Here is a 15994-nt window from a genome sequence, read left to right on the forward strand (position 1 = left end):
CACGACTATCTGCAGTAGTACGGTAGCTAAGTAGATCTTGCCTCTCCCTCCCCCCCCCCCCCATCCCCAGGCCTGCCTGTCCGCCTGGACAGGAACATAGCAGGCTTTTCTACGGAAGAATAATTCGATCCAGCTAACAGGGGACATGCATCCACTTAGGATCGCGCTGCACTTCCCATTCCCAGCTAAATCCTCCACGATCGCGCGGTTGCATAACCCTTAGCCCCAGCCCAAAATCCACGCGACTCGATCATCCCCCCACTCCCGGCCTCTTCCCGGTCTGACTACTCCGGTCCGCAGACGTCACTCCGCCCGTCAATGAGCGGGGGCGGGTCCTTTGGAGGGGCGGGTAAGAGGGCGAGCCAATCCGCCAGGCGCCTGCCTTCCGGGAACGAAGGAGGAGGCTCCTCCCTCGGTCGACCCGGCCCGCCCCGCCCATCCCCGGCTCCGTCTGCGGAGAGGGCAGAGTTCCCCGTGCGGGTGGGCGATGCCGCTCGGGCTCCTTCCAGCTGCAGGTAACGCCTGTCTGGGGCGAGGCGGGGGCTGGCGGGGCCGCGGGACGAGCAGGGAAGGGCTGGCAGATCCAGGGTCCCTGCGTAGGGAAGGCGCCGCCGGGCTGCCCTAGAGAGCTGCATGCGGCGGGGAGACTCTTCCGCGGCTCCCTCCGCCACGGTACCGCTCAGGACAAAAGGAAGCGCCGGAGGCACACCGCAAAAGCGGGGCGGGGGAATCTGTCGTGGCGGGCAGGAAGGGGTCCGGCCCTCCTCGCCACTTTTTTATGCATTTCCCCGCCTGCCTGCCTGCCTGCCCACCCGCTCGATCGCCCCTCTTTACTGCCCTAGCCGCTTTGCTGCCGCCGCTCGCGATCTCTGCTGCTATCTCTCCCGGGGACCTGCTTCGCCGCCCGGTCGGACTCGGCGGGAGCATCCCTTGCGCGCTCCGGAAAGAAGCCTCCGCGCAAACTTCGCGGCGCTCCCATCCGAGGAAGCCTGGCTCGCTTGTGCGACCTGACTCCCCTCGGCCTTTTTAGCTGCAGGACAGCAATGGGTGGTTTCCGCGGCGCGTCTTTGCAAGGCGCCAATTCGGAACCGCGGCTTAAAGGACCTGGCGGTTCGCTGACCGAAAAAACCCGCGTTAAATCTTCCTAGTCAGTCCAGCTTAGGAACGGACTCAATAGCCGGCCACAATGGAAATTTCCGGCTGGCAAAATGTGTAGAAAAGACCCTCCGCCTTCCCATCTTGGAGGGTGGGTGTGGGGGGTGCAGAAGTTTAAAATAATTTTTTTGTGATGAGTTTTCGGTCACATATCAGAAAGTTTCGTGTATGCCGGTGCCTTGCAAACAGCTCCTGACAAGGTCAGTGTGCTGTGTGGGATGCTTTGCTTTCATGTCATCCCATTGAACTGCATGGGACATATTTCTAAATAGGCACGCATAGGTGACATAAAATTCCCTAAGTCTTTCTGTTGAGGACACTGTATAGGATGTGTGTGTGTGTGTGTGTGCGCGCGCGTGTTCTGAATGCAGAACAAACACACATATCCTTGGGCATAATAACACATCTCATTTGAATAAATTTACAATGGGTGTAAAAAATGTGAGATTGAGGGAGGGATTCATTCTGTAGAATTTCAGAACTTAATTCCCAAAGGATGTTCTTTGCCTAGAAAAAGATGGCATTCTGCTCTTCTGTTTGGGAACCTCCATTATAACTATGCTGAAAATTGTTATTAATCTCCTAATTACCTTTTCTCAATACTAAATTGCTTTTGTCCCAAAGGTTGGATTTAAAACAGAAGGGAATGGCAACGATAGCACAAAAACAAGAAGATAATTAGCCGTAGTATACCACTTTATGTATTTTTATAGAAATCAATATAGGGGATTTTGCTATAGTAACCATGGCTGGATTGTAGACTCAACAAATTAATGTCCACCACAAATCAATTTAGTTCCCATTTCCAGAAAGGTCTTTGCTTGGGAGGTTGGTATCATCTGTTGGTCAATTCTTAATTGGTGTTTTCTTTATTTTTTTCCCCATTCTTTGCTCTCCCAAGTTTAAAATATCATTAAGAAAGTTTGTTATTTAGCACAGGAATTGCAATGTTTTGCTTAAAAATGACACCCTCTTCTTTGTGGCAGCCCCTGAGATATTGGAACACTGCTATCATGTTCCCCCTCGTCCTTCTCTTCATTAAACTAGACATACCCAATTCCAGCAACCGTTCCTTATATGCTTTAGCCTCCAGTCCCCTAATCATCTTTGTTGCTCTTCTCTGCACTCTTTCTAGAGTTTCAACATCTTTTTTACTTCGCGGTGACCAAAACTGGATGCAGTATTCCAAGTGTGGCCTTACCAAGGCATTGTAAAGTGGTATTAACACTTCACGTGATCTTGATTCTATTCCTCTGTTAATGCAGCCTAGCACTGTATTGGCTTTTTTAGCAGCTGCAACTCACTGCTGGCTCATATTTAAGTGAGTGTCCACTAGGACTTTTTTCACCATTGAATTTCATTTTGTTAGATAGCGCCCAATGTTCAAGTCTGTCATGATTCTTCTGTATCTTAAGCCTATCTTTTGGAGTGTTGGCTATTCCTGCCAGCTTGGTGTCATCTACAAATTTGATGAGTTCCCTATCTATCCCCTCGTCCAAATCATTGATGAAGATGTTGAAGAGTACTGGGCCCAGAAGAGAGTCCTGGGGCACCCCACTACACACTTCTCTCCATGTAGATGCAGTTCCATTGAGGACCACATGCTGAGTACTGCCAGTCAGCCAGCTATGAATCTATCTGGTGGTGATGCTGTCTAACCCACATTTTTTTAACTTATCAAGTAGTAGGTTGAGATCTACTTTATCAAATGCCTTAATGAAGTTCAAGTAAATTATATCCACAGCATTTCTTACTTAATAAATGTTTCACTTAGCAACAGTATTTTGGACTCATTTGTGGTTGTAAGTCAAGGACTACCTGTGTTTAAGATAGGTAGTCATCTACATTTCTAAATAAAAAAATTAGATTAATAGAAAATAGGGTTTGGGTTCCAAAATCTTTAAATATTGAATGCAGACATTTTCCAAGTAGTCATTTACAAATAAATGCTTACAATAATTTAATCAGGCTATTGTTTATTACAACTTTAGTGAGTATTAAAGCCATTTAAACAACATATTTATATACAGTTGAAAAAGAGTTTTTATAATAAGAGAAAGGAGTTTTGTTTTTGTTTTCTCCTCATATTGCCCCCATCTCCCCAACTACCAATATGTCACAAATGATGTACCATCTATGTGTGTTAGCAAGTAGACTACCAAATATTTGTATGTGTTAGTAAATAGATGTAAAAGAATTTTTAAAGTTGATTTGCTTCAGATAGAAGAGAATGTTTGTAGCTCTGGGTTGAGTTGGTTCTTTATGCATTTATGTTGTATGTCTTTTAGATTCACAACCAGCATAATGTTGGTACTCCACATTCTTAACCAGAAGTGTGCAGAATGGCGCAGGGAGAGGTTAACCTGGACCATGATATACCACTCTTGACCCTTCCACCATATTGGGCCAAAACCATTGTGGGATTTTTTTCCATTATCTGCTTTGTGAACAGCTATGATGGAGATTTTGTCTTTGATGACTCTGAAGCTATAATCAACAATAAGGTTAGTGGTGAATTGTTGTAAATAGAATTAAAAAGGACTACAGTTTTACGTGTGCTTCCAATAATTGGTTACATTAATCAAATGAAAACAGATTTAGAATACATCTCTGATTAATTAAAAAGCACACTTGAATTTAATATAACTTATTTAGAGTATACATTTGAAAAAAATACAAAAGAAAATGCCTTAAATGAGTTAAAACTGTATTTTTCTATTGCGTTAGCAGCTATAAAATAGTACTTGAAGTTGTTTCGTTGTTTAGGAAGACAAACGTGACAAATTATTATATTTGTGCTCTACTTTCAACATCACAGCTGCTGCAAAGTAGGGTTATTTTTGCATTCAGTCATTCGAATGAAAAAGAACTGTGGTGCAAATATACTTTGTTAAACACATTGAGATTCGGGTTTTGTAATAGGTTTTATGTACGTTATATTTCTTTTTCTGATTTCCTGGTGTGTATCAATTTGTATCAATTACATCATTCACCTGAAACCTAATTTGTAGGTCTGCAATCATTTTACAAATGATGGAAAGATGTGCATGATGTAAGGATAATATATACATAAGATCAGGAGTGGTACTGTCTTTGTAGCCGTGATTATTCCATAATGGTGAAAGTGTATGAACTATTTTCACAGTGGTTGTTTTTTGCTGGAAATTATATTTTCAGCAAAAATGTGAATCGCTATCATGTGACCAAGGGGCAATGCAAATGGTTGTAGATGTGGGTCAGTTGCCAAGCACTCTAAATGTAGTCACATGACTAAGAGGGAGGGCAGCCGTTAGAACTTTGAAACTGGATCATTTGTACCTTTTGCGGGGGAAGTCCAACATAACTTCAAGTCATAAGTTAAGGACTACTTGTACTATGTCAAATAGTGTTAAAGTTGAGCTTGGAGCATGATTTCAGACACTTTACTTAATCTTCCGCCACAACTTAATTTTGAAAGCTAGAAATAAATGAGAAATATAATCTGTTAATTTTCTGCATTTTCAACCACCTGAAGTAGCTAAGAGAGAAAAAATACAAGTATGCATTGCCTTTTCATAAAGAATGAGAAAAGAAATGGTTTAAATAATTTATTTCAGGAATTAATTTTAGGGTGGGCGCATTCTGAAATACATGTTTTTGCAAGTTATCTACTGTCAATTCCTGGGCTCCCTGCTTTACAGCTGCTACCCTGGTCAGCTTTGGGGTAGGAGACAAAAGCCAAGATAATGGTCATGGCCACATGATCAAAACCTTGTCTCCTTTTTGTATACATTGGAGCTTCAATTTTAAAGTCATAGAGGCCATTTTTTCTTCCAATGCACCAGAGGATGGCACAAGAAACGATGGATGGAAACTAATCAAAGAGAGAAACAACCTGGAATTAAGGAGAAACTTCATAACAGTGAGAACTATTAACCAGTGGAACAGCTTGTCTTCAGAAGTTGTGGGTGCTCCATCATTGGAGATTTTTAAGAAGAGACTGGTTAGCCACTTGTCCAGAAATAACTTGTTTGTCTGCATCTTAGAATATGCAGGTAGTTTTAAGTGTAAATCAACAAACTGCCTTCTTCTCTAATGTGCCCTAAGGGGAGATTGGAAAAACAGTCATGGTTAGTTTTGGGTAGAACTACCTTCAGGGAGGGAGTCCTTTGGCTGTGATGCCAAATATTTTTGAAGGGATTATTTGATTCAGCCATCCAAGTGTTCTGAAAAGAAGTCTGTCTGAGTGAAATTTGTCCACCTCTAACTTCCTTCTCTGACCACCAATTTCCCCCCACCTCCAAAATTTGGAGCTACCACTGGTTTCATTTAACCAATATATCCTTTTTAAGTCACTTTAGGGCAGTGGTTCTCAACCTTTCTAATGCCGCAACCCCATAATACAGTTCCCCATGTTGTGATGACCCCCAACCACTTATACATCACCGGGTGCCAGGGGCGTGGCCAAAGAAAAGGGGGGAAAAATGGCGGACAGCCTTATTTGGTGACCCCCGTGAAATGGTCGTTCGACCCCAAATGGGGTCCCGACCCACAGGTTGAGAACCACTGCTTTAGGGCTTAAGAGTTTAAGAAAAAATCTTGTTCGGTTTGATGAGGTACATGTAGCTACAGATAGTCCTCCTTTAATGCCTGGTCAATGACTGTAACAAAGATATTTGATTAAACTCCATTAATTGGGTCTGGAAAGCTGTTGTTAATGGGCATGGTTATATATAAAAAAACACCACATGTCCATGCGATTTAGTGACAGTCCCAGTTACCATTGTTAATCAAGGACTGTACAGGACATTGAATGACGACCTCACGTGACCACAACTTTCAACTTCCTACTGGCTTCTTCATTGAATTTGTTCGTGATCATTAAACAAGGACCACCTCTATAGTTTCCTTTCCTTGAGGAGCCCAGAAACAGCACCTCGCCTTCTTGGACTCTGAAAGTTGTCTCAGCCATCTTGATTTCTCCACCAGCAATTAGTTCTTTTTTTTTTTTACAGCAGCCAATGTTTATCCCCGCAGGGCAATCTCGGCATTGTAATGCAAGCTGTCACTGAATTTCATGGAGTTCAAACAGTCTTCCAGAGGCTTTCTAGCTCAAATAAACATCTCTCTGTTTTGTCTTGTTTTAAAACATGGAGCAATGATTTATCTTTTCTGCGTGTAGAAAGGCAAACATTTGATCAAATAAAGCATTTGAGGCAGAGTGCCTCTCTCTGAACATGTGTTAATTAGAACAATGTGTCTTTTGCCAAATGTTGCAGCCTGCAACGCAAAGACTGCTGTTGAAAATCAAGTGTGGAGATTCTGATCCAACAGAATCATATGCACATAATTTGTCTAATGAATGTGTGCTAAGTCAAGCTGAAAGGAAAACAGGATTTTTTTTTTCATGATAGACTCCCTATAATAAGAGCACAGTTTTAGACGAATGCGTTCCCAGGATTCTTGGCCTCCTGTGACTTGTTTGTTTTTTGTTAAGTCAGATTCACACAACTGCTTCTAAAGCATATGTTCTAAGTGTTCTGATCAATATGAAAATTGTCAGCTGAGATTGAATGCCAAGGTGATATGGTTGTCAGATCTCCTGCTCCACAGTTATCCGTATGCCAATTTCCATCGTCACTCTAAGCATTTCTATCACCTCACGTCTCAAGGAAGCAAGGCGCCACAAATTCCAGGAAAGCTGAAGCCACATGTGGCTGAACTGGTAGCCAGCTGTTGTTGCAGATGGAAGTAGTGGGGGGTTTTGGCGTAGCAGAACCCAGACCTATTCAAAATAATTTTAAAATGTATTGAACTTCGTAGTCAGGACCCAGATGTGACCAGTTTTCAGTTTAAGATGGCGGCAAGAAAGAGCAATTGGCCTGTCCTCATGAGTGTTTGTAGATGCTTGTGCATTGATTGTTTTATTAAAGTACTTTCTTGGAGGAAGTGGACTGTTCATACTGCAGGTTGGAAGCAGATTGGATTGGACTAGAGCAGTGCATTCTGGAGGATGGCCGTGCTTACTGCTTCATTGCACTCCCACTTTATAGTGTTTTTACAGGCACATTTTGCAAACCATGTTTGGTGTTGCATTCTAGACCTGGCAGCAGTTCTTTTTAATTGGACTCCAGCTTTTGGAGTGGGCTGCTGCTGGATGCTTTTGGGGGAGCAGCTTTTGGTGGGTGCTGCTGTTGGACACTTTTTTTGCTACTGCTGGGGCTTCCATTGAGGCTGTGCTGATGGAGTCCTTCCCTATTGCTTGGTTCCTTCCTGTATATCTGTGCTTTTGTTGGCCATTGTGGCTTGGGGATTTGAGTGGTAGCTGGTCAGGTGAGGGCCATAATAAGCAAGCTTCTATGGGCCCCCTTTCCCCCAGAGGTCAACTTGCCTACCCTGTGAGTAGCCCTTAAACAGTGTTTCTCAACCGTGGCAACTTTACGATGTGTGGACTTCAACTCCCAAAATTCTCCAGCTAGCAAAGCTAGCTGGAGAATTCTGGGAGTTGAAGTCCACACATCGTAAAGTTGTCAAGGTTGAGAAACACTGCCTTAGAAAGAAAGAGGTAGGAAGCTGTACGTGTTTGTGGAGTCCTATTGTGAATAGGCCAATTCCTCCTTCTGGGAGTGTTGATCTGTATGAATATGTGGTAATGTGTATGAATGTGAGATAGTGTGTAGGGAAATGGGGGCTGGGTACCTTGATGGTGCTGATTACTAGTGAAATTATAGTACCTTCAGGTACCCAGTTCCCCTCCCAAGGATGTCTGGTGAGGAAAATGGGAGGTTCCTGGTCCCTGGTCTTGGTGGACTTGATTTTGGGGATCCTGGTAGTGATGTGCATGGGGAGGGCTGGTGGGAGACAGGTAGCAAGCCACTCTTGGAGAATGTGGAACCATTGTCTTATACTAGTTTTGCAGTCCCCATCTTGAACTCTATTCTGATACACTGTCTGTAGTAGACCTTCAGCAGAATGGGACAACTTTTGGCAGCCAACTCACAGCAGTCAACTCACCACAACCAACTTCCACAACCAACTCACCATGGCCAACTCACTGCGGGACAATTTAACAATTCAATTTAATTATTTAAAATAAATTAAACAATATTTTAATTTTTGCCATTCCATTCACATTTCATTCTGTCCCTCCTTTTCACCCTTTCTTTAATGATCTATGCCACCATTTCTTTGATATTAGTGTAACTCTTGTCGTGCAGTGAATTGTTCCTTGGTGAGTTAGCCGTGGCAAGTTGCCACACAATGAGTTGGCCATGGCAAATTGGCTGTGATGAGTTGGCCATGGTAAGTTGGTTGTGGCAAGTTGGCTGTGGCGAATTGTCATAGACATTTCAGTGGCCCTGCCCACTGCTACTGAGTGCCAGGTCGGTCTGTAATAAGGCTTCCTTCATCAGCGATTTAATTATTGATGAGAAGGCAGACCTGGTATGTATTACGGAGACCTGACTCGGTCCAGGAATGGGAAGGTTAGCTTTTCCAGAAATATGCCCAGTAAGGTTTGGGATGTGGCATCAACTGAGACTCTGGGCCAGGGGTGTAGATGTGGTGATTGTCATCCAGTAACTCCTTCACACCCTTGCACCAGGTTGGGCTGTAGGGATTAGTTTGGAGTGTTGTACCAGCCTCCCTCCTGCACTGCAACTTCCCTACCTGAACTCCTTGATTCCATTTCTGAGCTGACAGGTTTTTTTCTTCAGACTTATAGTTCTGGAGGACTTCAATCTGCCTTCTCTTGGTGAGTGAGGTCTGAGCTGGCTCTGGAGTTCATGGTCAACATGATGACCGTGGGCCTATCCTAGATCATTCAGAGCCTGACATGGGATGGTGGTCATACTTGGATCAGGTGTTCCTATCAGAGCAGTGGCTATATGATATGAAATGGGCAAATACTTAGTGTCTCCCTTGTTATAGTCAGATCACCCCCTGAGTTCCATGGAATTCTCTAGTGCCACCATCCACTTCAGGAAGGCTGTACCCATTAGATTGGTTTTTCCTGAAACTGATGAACCTGGATGACCTTTAGAGGGAGATGGGGGCTGTTCCTATTGGTCTGCTACATGATCCATCTGAAGACTTGGTTGTCACTTGAATAAGGGAACAGCTGAGACCTTGGATGAGATCACACCCATGCAACCTCTCTCTTCTCGGAGATCCCACCACTCCCTCTGGTTTACAAAGGAATTGACAGGAGAAGAGATGTCTAGAGCATCGCTAGTACTCAAATCAGTGGAAGAATTTGCCCAGATGTGTCAGACAAAACTACTTGGATTTTTTTTGCTATATTTATAAGAAGAATGTAGTAAAGATATAAAAGAAGTCCTTTTTTTAGGTAAAGGGGCCCTAATCAGTGAGGCATTCCACCACCTGCCATCGTAAAATGAATTGGACTACAACTCAGGTTTCCACCAATACATTTTTCTGATGCTCCAGCAACAAACAATGCTTGAGTTATTAATTACAGTATTACAATGGCTAGAAATAGTGTTACTCTGTTTGAGGGTATCTCAAACAGAGTAACACTATACAAACAGGGTATGTATGTATGAAGAGGGAAGAGGACATCTTGTACCATTGGCCCTTCTTCCTACCCTTAATACTCTGGAAAGGCCAATATTTGATCACATTGGAGGCCATTCAAGGTTTTAGTAAGAAACTGGTTGGCATCAAATGTCTAGAGTACAGGAATGATAATGTTTAAAATAAGAATACACTGAAGAACATGACAGGCACTAGGAATAGTTATTTCAGCAGACTTGGCTCCACTCAGATACCTGGCATCAGAAGCCTCCTGTAACAGAGTAAAAGTTTTAAGACACACTGCCAGGGAAAGAGAGCCATGCTGGTCTGGAATGATGCATGTGGTATAAGATGACATTGTCAGATCAGATTTATAATTCTGTGGTCAATTAGCTGAGCACAATCTTCTTCCAAATTCTATGGATAGGACTCCTGACAGAAAATCCATAAGACCTGACCCCTTGACACCAACTCTTTGGTTGTTAGATTGGATAAAGCTTTGCTGCAGTAAATCAGCTGCAAGATTGATGTCATTTTTATTGGCACAATAAAAATTGGTATTCTTACATGCTTTGGGATGCACAAGCTTTGACAAAGTGACAACTTTGTAGGTTGTTTGAGAAATTCCAGCAACCAGTCTAAGCCCTATAATATGAGGTTTGGCATCATACATGCTAGACAGAGGGGAACAACTGAAAATGAAATTCTATTATGAATATTCTGAAATTGTTGGCTGATGTCAAATGGTTTTATTTACTAACGATTTCACTTTAGCCTGTTAAACCTTATCTTTAAAATACTTAAAAAAGTATATGCATTAGACGAAGAGTTGCAAGAGAAAGAACACCTAACTAATCAATTGTTCTTCATTACTTGTGCAGGTTCCATTATTGTCTCCCCTAGATCATTTCCAAGATTCAACAAATATATCAAGAACACAGTCTGTGTCTAAGTGTGTGGCACATTTCTCTCAGCCAGCAAACAAAAAAGTAAAAGTAGCCCTTGACTTACAAGCACAATTGAGCTCAAAATTTGTGTTGCTAAGTGAGACATTTGTTAAGTGAGTTTTGCTCCATTTTACGAACTTTTTTGCCACAGCTAAGTGAATCACTGCAGTTGTTAAGTTGGGAACACAGTTGTTAAGTGACTTTGGCTTCCCCATTGAATTGCTTCTCTGAAGGTCGCAAAATGTGATCACATGACCCCGAGACAGTGCAACCATCATAAATATAAACCAGTTGCCAAGTGCCCAAATTTCAATCATGTGACCATGGGGATGCTGCTGTGGTCGTAAGTGTGAAAAATGTCATAAGTCATTTTTTCCAGTATTGTAACTTTGAATGGTCCCTAAATGAACTATTGTAAGTTGGGAACTGTTTGTATTGCGTACCTCAGGATTGTGCTCTGTGCTTTTTTATAGAAGAATGGTGCGGATAGTTCCATGTGCTATAGAATGCCATATTTTTAAGTCTCCTCTACCCCCCCATTGACAAATTCTCTTCTCACCTATTGCCAAACATTGCAAAACACCCATGTCTGAAATTCTGTGCTCTATAGTAAACTCTTGCTACCAGCACCTAGTGTCCATCTAAGGCAGGGATGTCAAACTCGCAACATCATGTGACATGCTGCGATGTATCATGACTTTTTTGCCATTGCCGGCAATGGGGTGGGTGCAGTTTTGCTATGATGCATCCGGCCCGTGAGCCGGCAGTTCGACACCCCTGATCTAAGGGACAGTACTGCTGTTTTATGCATTATCAGGCCTGTCCCAGCTTTGATATTCAGGAAAGAAAGACCCTCAACTCCATTTGTAGTGAAAGGTATCCTTTTACTGAAGCCAAGTAATTATAGTGTAGCAAAGCCAGATCTGAGGATTTCCTGCACAACCCCAGTAAGTTTCCCTTCTCCTAGACCAGCGGTTCTCAACCTGTGGGTCAGGACCCCATTTGGGGTCAAACGACCATTTCACGGGAGTCGCCAAACAACGCAGTCCGCCATTTTTTCCCCCTTTTCCTTAGCTATGCTACTCCCTTTTATTCTATTGGCTTTTGAAAGCCAATAGAATAGACTCTCTTGAATAGAGTCTAATTCTATTGGCTTTCAAAAGCCAATAGGAATTGTCCAGGCTGTCACTGCCCTGCTGAGCCTGCCAAAAGTCCCATTCTGCAAACGGTGCTACAAGTTGTCTGCAGCGAAGGCAAGCTGTCTGGAAGTTTCCACCCCTCCCTGCTGAGCAACTACTAAAAATGTAAGTAAAAGAGGACCAGGGGTGGGAGGTAGGAGCCAGCAGGCACAGGGAGGGTTGCTGGCGCGCGTGGGGCCCGGCGGGTACCTTACCTCCCTTGGGCTGGGCCAGCTGGTGGCCCAGCCGGTGGTCGGCTTGCGCCGTCTCTGCCGCTTGCCAGCTACGCCTTGGCCGGCGCAGGGGGCGGCACCATGCATGCGCGGCGCTCCCGGGCAGGGAAAGTCCTCGACTTACGATCAGTTGGGTAGTCCTCGACTTACGACCGGTTGGTGGTCGCGGCATTAAAAAGGTTGAGAACCACTGTCCTAGACCCTCCCCCCTTGGTCATCTTGGTGGTGTCCAATAATGTTCAAATTAGGTGTTTTGGTAACAGTTCCACATTTTGGCATTTCTTTGGATGGATGTTTCGCATTCCATTCCCAGGCTTAGGTCTTTGGATCTCGCCATTGTTGTCTCTGGATGGCACCTCTGGTTCCTATCATTCCCCCCTTGATATCTTCCCATTCTCCCCACATTTTATGACAGACTGCAATCAAAGCTAAGCAAAATAGGGCTGAAGCAGTTTGATGGCTGATCTGACATACATACTGAAAAGAAGCATAGTTGGCTGGGGAATTCTGGGAGTTGAAGTCCACACATCTTAAAGTTGTCAAGCTTAAGAAACACTGTAAAGAATCCATGTGTTGAAGTGAACTTTGGATCTTGAAAGTGGATATGCCAATGGATATTTTTAATCTCTAAAGCATTATAAGACTGTTAGTTAGCTTCCTGTCAAATCAACTCTCAGAAAGATTGAATATGATGTAGACACTCATTAACTAAAACTGAAATCTAATGACAGAGTGTTTGCTGATTGACCTCCACTTATATATATATTTTTTAACCAAGACAGGCATTTTTACAGACGTGATCATTGTCTTATTTGTCCAAATAAAATCCTTTCCTTATTTAAAGTAACAGGAGGTTCAGTGCAAACTCCACTGATGCCAGAATTTCATTTCAGTCTGTTTTCTGAGCTTTTGGTTTGCTTTGTCTTATTTTCATATTAAGATGAAGAAAAAAGCCCATGGTTATAAACTGTAGAATAAATTATTCCTGGGTATTGTAATACTTAGGGGAGCATGCATGAATAATTTCTTATTGTTTGCATTCTGCTTTATGGATGTAATGAGACTGCCTGCTGCTTTTTGCTAAAGTTTCTATTAACGCAGAACAAATATATTAATATGTTCCTGCTATCTCTGAAGTATTTAATATGGGAGAGAAATCCTAGAAATTACAGCTCTGTGTGCTTCACTTCTCAATGAAATGCACTGATTAAATTATGATTTGCTTCTGAATAAATATGGCTAGGATCAAGCGTCCAATTATTAAGACTTTTTAAGGCTTTCAAATATAGCACATGGATCCCAACAAATCGGTTTATTTCATCTTTCTCCCAATTGCTAATTATAAATATTACAGGCATAACTTGTAAACTCAGAATGTCTTCAAAAGATGGCAGGTAATTATCATTTTTAACAGTACAGAAGAAGAAAATAATTAAATATATAGGGAATAGTCACAAAGATTTTATTTCATAGAAATTATTATTAAATGAAATCTAACATAATTCTTGGCCTTCCTGCTGTGGGGTATCTGTTGGAAAGCAAAGGGGTGTATCAAAAAGGCAATATGTTGGCCATAATGAATCCTTACCTTTTTCACATATCATCTCGGCTGCTCAGTAATGTTCCTTCTTGTTGGTTTCATAGCACCCCAGTAGTAGTAGATGAATGCTTGGATCTTCTCAAACTTTTTGGGATCAATGACTACAGCAAGGATGTCCAACCATGCAACTTTAAGACTTGTAGATTTCACTTCCCAGAATTTTCCAGCCAGTATGGAAAATGATTAGTTTAACTATGTATAGCTGTCTAAGACTTAACAAGGTATTGGTAGTAACATGAACCACACTGGAAGGCCATTCAGTGAGATTAATAACCAAATGAATATATGTATCAGTTGTAAACAATCAGATGCCCTGCAGATGTTTCAAAGTCCAACTCTTACAGTTTATTGCTATTGGCCATAAAAGATGAAATTAACAGGAGTTGAAGTCCCAAACACCTGGAGAATGCTACCTTGCCTGTCTCTGATCTGAGTTCTTGTTTCCTAAAACGGAACTTGCTTCTGAAGGCAATACTTCAGGGGTGTCAAACGCGCGACGTCACGTGACATCTCGCAACGTATCGGGCCGATTTTGCCACTGCCGGCAATGGGGTGGACGCGGCTTCCGGATGACATGCCTGGCCCATGGGCCGGCAGTTTGACACCCCTGCAATACATAGTCTTAGTTCTTGCCTGGATCTCTTTTTTAAAAAAATAATATTTTATTAATTTTCCAGTTTTACATTTAAGTATTTAAAAAGCAACGTGGTGGCTGGGTTAATCAATAGTTCAATAACATATAAAATCTTTAGTACAAATCTCAGGTTACAACATCAAATATTTCCTTTCTTTTTCCCTTAATATCTACTATCTCATATTTAATCTAATACAGTCCTTATTATATCAATTAAGTAAAAACATCATTATTACATTTATCAATAATTTTTTAGCTTATACATATCTCAATTACTTTCACATTCAATCTTTATAAACAATCAATATCCTGTTATTGATTTTTTTCCCAATTTTTAGTTTCCCATTCATATTCCAATTTAACATTTGATATTTATAACTTTCAGGCTTTAGGTAACCAAAGTTTCCCTTATCTCTTGTACAAAGTATCCCTGGATCTCTTGTACAGTTACCCAGGACAACCAAATGGATGGAAGAACTCCAAATGCAGAGAGATACTTGAGGTTCACATACCTAGATATAAAACAATGTGTAAAAATGCATTCCTAAAAGAATGAAACACACTGTCAGCCCCTCTTTCTTTCGTGTGTGTGTGTGTGTGTGTGTGTGTGTGTATTTATTTGTGGGTGAATATATAACCTCGCCTTGGCAATAACAGAAACATTATCATGCCTAATAATTTTTTTCTCCTTTGTTCTCTTAATGTTATTCATCAGCATGGTATACACATTTTCAAAACAACAATAGTTTAACAAGTTATGTGAAAATTAAGAAAACATCTCAGCAGGGAATTCAACTGGTACAGTAGTTGATAACTACAGGTAGTTGCCATCTGTAAAATTCTTGAACTCTCTTTCAGGATTTGCAGATAACAAGGACTGAGACAATAGACATCAATTACATCCAACCAAGAAAGAATAGAGTAGCGTAGAGTAGAGTAGAATAGAATAGAATAGAATAGAATAGAATAGAATAGAATAGAATAGAATAGAATAGAATAGAATAGAATAGAATAGAATAGAATAGAATAATTTATTGGCCAAGTGTGATTGGATACACAAGGAATTTGTCTCCCGTGCATAAGCTCTCAGTGTACATACAAGTAACAAGTAATAAATCATGATTATAATTATAAAATACAATAATAAATCATAAGATACAACACTCAGTGATAGTCATAGGATACTAAATAAAAAAAATCAACATAAACCATGAGATAAAAACAACAAAGTTATAGGCATAAGAAGCTAAGGAAATAGATAATAGGAAAGATGAGAAGGATAACAGTAATAGTAATGCAGCCCTACTAGGTGGTTTGACATCCCAGGGCATAAGACAGTGTTGTGGGAATTAGTTGTTTAGCAAAGTGATATCATGGGGGGGGGGAATTGTGTTTGTGTTTGTTTTTTTTGGCGTGCAATGCTCTATAATGTCATCTTGAGGGAAGAAGTTGAAACAGTTTATGTCCAGGATGTGAGACAATAGTGAAATGAAACTGCATTTTGCATTATCAATCAATATCAAGTTTACTGGATGTTAGAAGATGTTAAGCCAGCTCCCCACTCATTTGCAACCTTCTCTGCCAGTTTCCCCAGAAAGTGAATGGGAAAGCCAGGAGGAAGGAAGATTGTAAACTGTGGCTGCTTGCCAAGAGAATTCCCTTTTGTGTCTGGGTACTGGCTGAAAGAGCTGCTCATCAAGGGAAGCCGAACTCCTTCACTGGGGTGGAGATCT

The 15994-nt window shown here is 41.8% G+C and overlaps 1 protein-coding gene across 2 annotated transcripts in view; it reads left to right on the forward strand.

The window, feature by feature from the left end:
- The first annotated feature begins 422 nt into the window (after positions 1-422).
- TMTC4 (transmembrane O-mannosyltransferase targeting cadherins 4) overlaps positions 423-15994 on the forward strand; it is a 51736-nt gene continuing 36164 nt past the window's right edge. For both annotated transcript variants that reach the window (XM_039337753.1, XM_039337754.1), the window contains exons 1-2: positions 423-515; positions 3444-3659. In XM_039337753.1, the coding sequence (XP_039193687.1) occupies positions 3498-3659 (162 nt within the window). In that variant the 5' untranslated portion in view covers positions 423-515; positions 3444-3497. The remainder of the gene's footprint in view (positions 516-3443; positions 3660-15994) is intronic.

The sequence above is a fragment of the Crotalus tigris genome, unplaced genomic scaffold (assembly GCF_016545835.1).
Source record: "Crotalus tigris isolate CLP2741 ecotype Arizona unplaced genomic scaffold, ASM1654583v1 scf7180000017685.4511686, whole genome shotgun sequence".
Taxonomy (NCBI): Eukaryota; Metazoa; Chordata; class Lepidosauria; order Squamata; family Viperidae; genus Crotalus; species Crotalus tigris.